Consider the following 7350-nt stretch of genomic DNA (forward strand, 5'->3'; position numbering starts at 1 on the left):
CCCAACTCGAAACCAGGAAGTGGGCCCACAAAGTAAATCAGAAATCTTCCCATGCAGCAAGAAAGACGGTGTACATTTCAATAAGTTTCACACTGCATACATCGTTTTTTTTCCAGAAAGGTTAGTTTTGTACCTGATGCTGTTAAGTTGGTCAATGACAACAGATAAACACTGGTACTGTAAGAGCACTGACCTAGTCACTTTATATTTAGACTTTCCTTTCCTCAAGGAACTACTGGCTGGACTTTTATCATTACATCATAGTTTTTTTAATGACTATTTGTGGTCATGGCCCAATTTCAATTGTTATTTGCACGTATTTACACTGTTGTATGCCCAATTACATCTTGTGGGATAAATATGGAATTTGAATTGAAATGTGTAGTATATGAAACCAAACGACGCAATTATTATGTTTCGCTTATTAATCCAAATCTCCCTACTGAAACAAAACGTCAAATTTTTTGTTGTTCATGACAAATGATATAATGATAATCACCATCATTTTAAATTGTGGGCATACTTTCCTGTGACAATCACTTCACAATATAATCACTGTTCTATCATGCATGATACAGATGCTATTTCTAGCACAGCAGCCTGTACATAATTCAAATGTCAACTCCTCAGACTCAATACTTCAGTATCTAGAGCGAGACTGTCAAGAAAGCTAACAAGCTCCACACTGCATCTCTCTCCCTCTCTCCCTCTCTCTCTCCCTCCCTCCATTGTAAGGAATACACAAATCTCTCCAAGCTATGCTCACATGTCTATGGGGCTTCCTGGGAGTGCTATAGCCTGGTCCCAGATGTGTTTGTACTATCATGTCCACTCTTTGTCATGCCTATGTTTGTCTTGACAATGAATGATAAGGAATTGGCAAGAGAGCAGAAACAGACCCAGGCTAGGAATGCTACACCCTTTTGATTAAAACAGAGCAGGAGCTTTTTAGGTCAGCTGGGCAGCCCAGGTGAATGCATGCACCTCCATGCCAGCCTAGGGAATCATGTGCATCAGCTGGGAGGGTAGTGACTCCAATGGCTTGATGAGCATTTTCTGCATGTTGTGAACCAGGTGCAAAGACAGTCTGCGGCCTCCACAGACACACACGCGCACAATCACAGAAAGCCTGAGGTGATGACCTTACATGACCCAATGTGGTAACACATAGTCTGACATGTCCCAACAACCTTTTGACCTTTTTGTTAATTTTAAAACATATAATCTATCTGCAGTGAAGCCGCATTCAGCCATCCAGCAGACACTCCCATCCAGAGCGACCCACAGGAGCAACCAGGGTCAAGCACCCCGCCCAAGGGCACGACAGATCCCCCACCCAGTCAAATCAGGGATCCAAACCAGCGACCTCTTGGCCACCGGCCCAAGCTCCCAACTGCCAGGCCACCAACCATCCAAGATCCCCCCACAGTTCCCCCTCAAGAGCTGCCCTTCAACCATTCAAGACCCCCCCACAATCCCCCCCGAAAAACCTCCCCATCCACTCCCCAACCCCAAATCCCCCGCCCTTGCGAGGCATTAGCCTCAGGCAAACAGACATTGGATGTCAGTTAAACTTTTTGATTTCATTTGTTGACTTTATTTTGTACTTTTACCTTTGACTGTCATTCTACCCCAGTAACTCCACTCCCACTTGTGTCCAGTTCCACATCCCAAACCTCAGTTTCCCTCATTGTTGACACATATCTACTAGGGTATCTAATCGTGATGGCACACATTTTAAAAAGTACAAACACAGAACTAGTACCAGGATTAGATGCAGATGATGCCTGTCACTGTATATACAGCCTATCATTTAGATATTAGCTCAGATAATTAGAGATGCACTATGTTGAGTTCGCTCCGCCATTTCCTGGTTGCTAAAATTCGAATAGTTCGCCTATACAGAAAGTAAAAGACGCAAAAATTAAACGTAACAACGGGAAGCATAGAACAGATCTACTGCTTCTTAGACTTGCTTTCAATGAAAATGACAGATCTATACCACACATTTCTATGTGAATTTAGTTGGGTCACCCAAAAAGTTACATATTGCAGCTTTAATTGCAAGTTAGAAACAATGAACCCAGTATACTGAGGGTGACTGTCACAGGAGGCAAAAGGAGTGTGGCATTTTTTCAACAGAGGTTTCCCAATATGGCAAATTGGGGATGTCTACTGAAATGTCCTAAAACAAAGCGGCTTGACAGTCCCTTTTGATAAGGTCTTTCTTTTGTATATGGGTACTCATTTGTCATCCTCTCTCCTATGGCTCGAGCCATACGGTGAGCAGTATGTCCTAAGGCCTTTTATGTATAGTTTGTGTCAATAATAGGCCTCAGTGCACAGACCTACAACTTTAGCAGAGTTTGCACTCATACCATACATCATGTGCTCTCTCTCTCTCTGTGTGTGTGTGTGTGTTCTGAATGCGCTGTGGTTTACTCAAGGAGACCCCTTTTCCACCCCCCTCCCCCCCTTCTGCTTTCTGACACATGCAGCATGCACACACCCTGGTGAATTAAAAGACTATGTGCCTAATACATAGCAGAGGAAAATATATGCATCACACAAACACAACACAGACACCTCCAGCTGAGGTTCCTATTCACAACAAGTTCTCACAACCTCACTGCAGAATTTGCAGAATTAGATGTTTATCCAAACATCAAATTTCGATGTTGCTCCAAATGTCAAATTTAGAAGGTTAAGGGTTAGGGTTTTGGATAGGGTTAAATATTAAGTTTAGGCACTCATTCTGAATGGTTAAAGTAAGGGTTAAGGTAGATTTTTTTTAATGAGTGTCCACCACTGGATCGAGCACACAACCTTCTGATCCAGAGTCATGGGATTACACCCATCTGCCACCCCTGTCCATATCACCCTAGTAAAACCCAAGCCTACTTGATGGTAATAGTGCTCACTGTTGCCACTAGTGGACAGTTTTTAAGGCATTTCCCAACGTCCTCAGGACATGGATAGATGTCCAATTTTGAAGTCACTCTTTCGGACGCACATGAGGAATATTTTTTTTTGTTGCTTTGCCTAACCTGGAAACCTGATCAAAGTAATGGTTTTGAGTGAATGAGGGAACTGTTGAGGGAACAGCATTTTCCCAATGAGTACATTGTAATGAAAACCCTTCTGACACCTGCATGTTGAAGGCAGTGTATTCCACAGTGCAGTACAGTGTTCTTCATCATGAATTTAACATGGCATGGAAACAAACAAATATTTCACTAGGATTTCAGAAATGGTTAGCCGCCAATGTCGAAACCAAGTACTTGCTCAATGGCTTTCCATATCTGGGGAAAGATTAAACCAGGCCAGTGGGTGAGCGACTGTCTGAGACTGTGGTTTTGAGAATCTGGGAGCCTTACATGTGCAAAGGCAGAAATGTGACCATGGGCAACTTCTTCACATCAATTTCCTTGGCAGACAAGTTCATTGCAAAGAAGACTAGTCTGCTCGGAACAGTGAACAAACAAAGGCAGAGCTGCCCCCCTCTACGCAAAACAACATACCAGTGGAGCTGTACTCCACATCAGTGATGTAGAGTGGTAAAGCAACACTCACGGTGTACAGATGTAAAATAAATAAGAGTGTTTGCATCCTCAGCACCATGCATCCCAATGTCACAATGTCAAGTCGGCAGGTGCACACCAAACAATGCAGATGAAAACTGTGTGCAGTGCAACTGATTTGTTTGTAGGGCTTGCACAATACAGTGTCTGATACAATGAACAAATTACTGTTTTAATATCTTGTCATTAATATATTTCCACAAATATTTCTTTATGCAATTAATCCTTTACAATTGTTCATGCACTGGTGCTTTTGTTTAGAAATACAGCAAATAATTTCACCTGTGCACCTGGCTGGTATATATATATATATATATATATATATATATATATATATATATATATAAAGTATTATTTATTTTTCATTTATTTTGTCATTTTACCCCCTTTTTCTCCCCAATTTCGTGATATCCAACTTGTAGTTACGGCCCAATATTATTATTAGAATACTTTTTTTCGTTTCTACTTTGTCAAAAGAAGCTGTAACTGGACTTTATTAATTACTATAACTCTATTACTAATCGAATGGATTACACTAGGGGTGTAACGATCCATCTACTACATCGATGTATCGATTTATATTCCTATGATTCAACTACATCGATCTGTGCTCGGCGAGTTGGCCTTTTGGACAACATATATCGATCTAACATCGTTTTAAAATGTAATAAATCGATTGTATCGATACTAGGAAATAACCCATTGGATTTAAGCACGTCAGACTTTATATGGATGTTTTTTCTTAGCACTTTTAATGATAAAGGCTTTAAACATTACTCGATTCAGTCTGCCTATCCGTGACGTCAGCTGAACGAGTAGCGATAACGACAGATGGCTGGACGTCATGCTCAAATCAAGGGTATGTGACAATTACCTCTCATCACATTGATCCGGAGTGGAAAATGAAGACCTTTGTTCTGCTAAACAGAGTTTTAAATGAAGCCCATACTGGTAAAAATATTGCCGCGTTACTGCGTGAAGCCTGCATGGAGTGGAAAATCTACGACAAGAATCCTGCCATCGTCACAGATAACGCCAGGAATATGATTGTGGCCGGTGCAGAAGCCAGTTCAGTACACACATTACCTGCTTCGCACATACACTCAACCTTGCCTCGCAGAAGGGTTTGGGGGTGGACCGTGCTTCCAGGTTGTTGGGGAAAGTGCGAAAAATTGTTGGATATTTTCACCGCAGCCCGATTGCATGTCACGCCCTACAGGGAAAAACAAACTCTGATGGATTTACCAAAACATAAACTGATCCAAGACATAATCACCAGATGGAACAGTTCATTCGAAATGCTTGAACGTTTTTTGGAACAACAGCCAGCTATAATGGCAACTCTGATGTCCAAGGATCTACGAAAGGGGGTCACAGATGTAGGCACGCTGAGTGAGAGTGATATTGCCAACATGGATGACATTGTTCAGTTGATGGGTCCTGTCAAAATGGCAACCACTGTGATGTGTGAAGAAGACCAGCCAACTCTCTCTGTAATTGCTCCTCTTCAAGCAAAACTGCTGAAACACCTACAGCCATGCGAAGACGACTCAACCCTGGTTGCAGAGATTAAGAGGGTGATGGCCAGTGACCTCTCCACACGCTACAGAGGCACCCAAGATGCTCTCAACATAGGTAATTAATTTGGAGTCTTAATTAAAATCAACTTGGTTAATATTTTAGGTTATTAGACTGTATTAATTTGTAAAATGGCACACCTTTGCGTTTTCAAGTTTGAATTTGAGTTGTTTTTTCATATGGAAAAGTAAACAAGAAAATTCTTAGTTCATGGTGGCTTTACATCATCACTGTGCCACATTTCTTTTAAACATACTAAAGTTTAATCTTCTGATTATTTTGTGTATGAGGAGGTGGTCATCACTTGCAATTTCAGGTCAACTTAATTTAATAATGCAATGAATGCAATATTCTTGTTCTTTAAACAGCATCAGCGTTGGACCCGCGATTTAAAGAACTGCCCTACCTGGAAAAAGAGGACAGAGAACAGGTCTACACAAAACTGGTTTTTGAGGCAGAAGTGTCCCACCAGGTAACTCTTCTCTCCTCTTTCCTCTGCTCTTTTCTCTTCTCCCCTTTCATTTGTCCTCTCTCAAATCTCATCTGTTCTTTATCTTCCTCTAAATTTATGTGTGCAGTATTACAGAGCAGAAATTTGAACAGTTCACACATTCTTACATCAATAGATGCAAGCAATGGGAAATCAGGAGGAAGACGAGGGAAGCTCAAGCACAAAGCTGTCAGGATTCAATGAAGAGACCACAGGTGTGTTTCATGTGATACCAATAAAAGATTGTTGTTGTTTTGTATTAATGAGAAACATGACTATATTTTGAAATATATTTCTTATATTGTAGCTCCAAATGAGTCACCTCCTTGTAAGAAGAAAGCCTTAGATGCGCTGTTTGGCGATTCCTTCACCCAAAGAGAAAGAAAATCCACAAGCGAGACAGCCAGAGCAGAGGTGTTAAAGGTACCGAGCAAAAGATGCGTTGCCTTTGACTGAAAATGCCATGAAGTGGTGGAGATCTCAGGAGAAAGAGCTACCTGTACTTTCCACCCTTGCTAAACGGTACCTGTGCATTCCAGGCACCAGTGTGCCAGCAGAACGAGTTTTTAGTACTGCTGGCGACATAGTGAACGCACAGAGAAGGGTTCTGCGGCCAGATCATGTTGATCAGTTGATATTTTTGGAAAAAAATCTGTAGTCATTGAAGAGTAGCCTAGTAGGTTACACTTGATATTTTGTTGAATATTGTTTGTTTATTAAAATGAGAGTAGTAGCAGGTTCATCCACTGCTCATTCAACCTGAAGAAATGTTGGTTGCACTTTATTTTTGATATTAATACTGTATTTGTATTGTAATGTTGAAAAACAAAAGCAGAAGTAGCAGGTAAACCTACTGTTAATTCAACCTGAAGAGATGTTGGTTGCACTTTATTTTTGATATTAATACTGTATATTTAATGTTGAAAAACAAAAGCAGAAGTAGCAGGTAAACCTACTCTTTATTCAACCTGAAGAGATGTTGGTTGCACTTTATTTTTGATATTAATATTGAATATTTTTATGTTGAAAAACAAAAGCAGAAGTAGCAGGTAAACCTACTGTTTATTCAACCTGAAGAGATGTTGGTTGCACTTTATTTTTGATATTAATATTGAATATTTTAATGTTGAAAAACAAAAGCAGAAGTAGCAGGTAAACCTACTGTTGAAATGTTGGTTGCACTTACTGTACTTTTATTGAAAATGTATTGAATATTGAAAATGAGATCAGACAATTTTAACTTCCTGTGAATTCAACCTAAAGTGTTGTTTGCACTTTATTCAAATAAAATGTGAATGCATTTGCCATTCATTGTATTGTTTATTTATATTCATAATTAATTGATACCTGATTCCATTACAAGAAACAGGAATCTAGGAAACTTCACCTGCACTGTCCAGTATCCAGGTATTTATTTCAGTCACACTGGTTGAATTTTTGGCTAAAAGGTTACTGAATCGATTTCAAGTCACTGAATCGTTTCGGATCGTATCGTTCTAAATGAACCAATATCGTCCTTGAATCGTATCGACAACCACGAATCGTGATACAAATCGAATCGTTGTTAAAACGAATCGTTACACCCCTAGATTACACTGTAATATTTTTATTGTAAGGGAAATGAAAATAGGCTATAGGCCTACATTTTTCTAGGACTTTGTAGAATTATACAAAACATATCCTTGACTCTATCTAAACAAA

At 40.0% G+C, this 7350-nt stretch overlaps 1 protein-coding gene across 1 annotated transcript; it reads left to right on the forward strand.

Annotated features, from left to right (window-relative positions):
- The first annotated feature begins 4360 nt into the window (after positions 1–4360).
- LOC121561366 (E3 SUMO-protein ligase ZBED1-like) lies at positions 4361–6236 on the forward strand. The gene is made up of 5 exons (XM_045216922.1): positions 4361–5216; positions 5528–5631; positions 5786–5864; positions 5957–6072; positions 6189–6236. The coding sequence occupies exons 1-5, from the start codon at positions 4484–4486 to the stop codon at positions 6234–6236; spliced, it is 1080 nt and encodes a 359-aa protein (XP_045072857.1). The 5' UTR covers positions 4361–4483.
- Positions 6237–7350: the final 1114 nt, after the last annotated feature.

The sequence above is a fragment of the Coregonus clupeaformis genome, unplaced genomic scaffold (genome assembly GCF_020615455.1).
Source record: "Coregonus clupeaformis isolate EN_2021a unplaced genomic scaffold, ASM2061545v1 scaf0854, whole genome shotgun sequence".
NCBI lineage: Eukaryota > Metazoa > Chordata > Actinopteri > Salmoniformes > Salmonidae > Coregonus > Coregonus clupeaformis.

Coding starts and splice junctions, on each gene's coding strand:
- LOC121561366 (XM_045216922.1), top strand. CDS start 4,484: ATGAAGACCTTTGTTCTGCTAAACAGAGTTTTAAATGAAGCCCATACT. Junction 5,217..5,527: donor CCAAGATGCTCTCAACATAG/GTAATTAATTTG, acceptor TTCTTTAAACAG/CATCAGCGTTGGACCCGCGA. Junction 5,632..5,785: donor AGGCAGAAGTGTCCCACCAG/GTAACTCTTCTC, acceptor TTACATCAATAG/ATGCAAGCAATGGGAAATCA.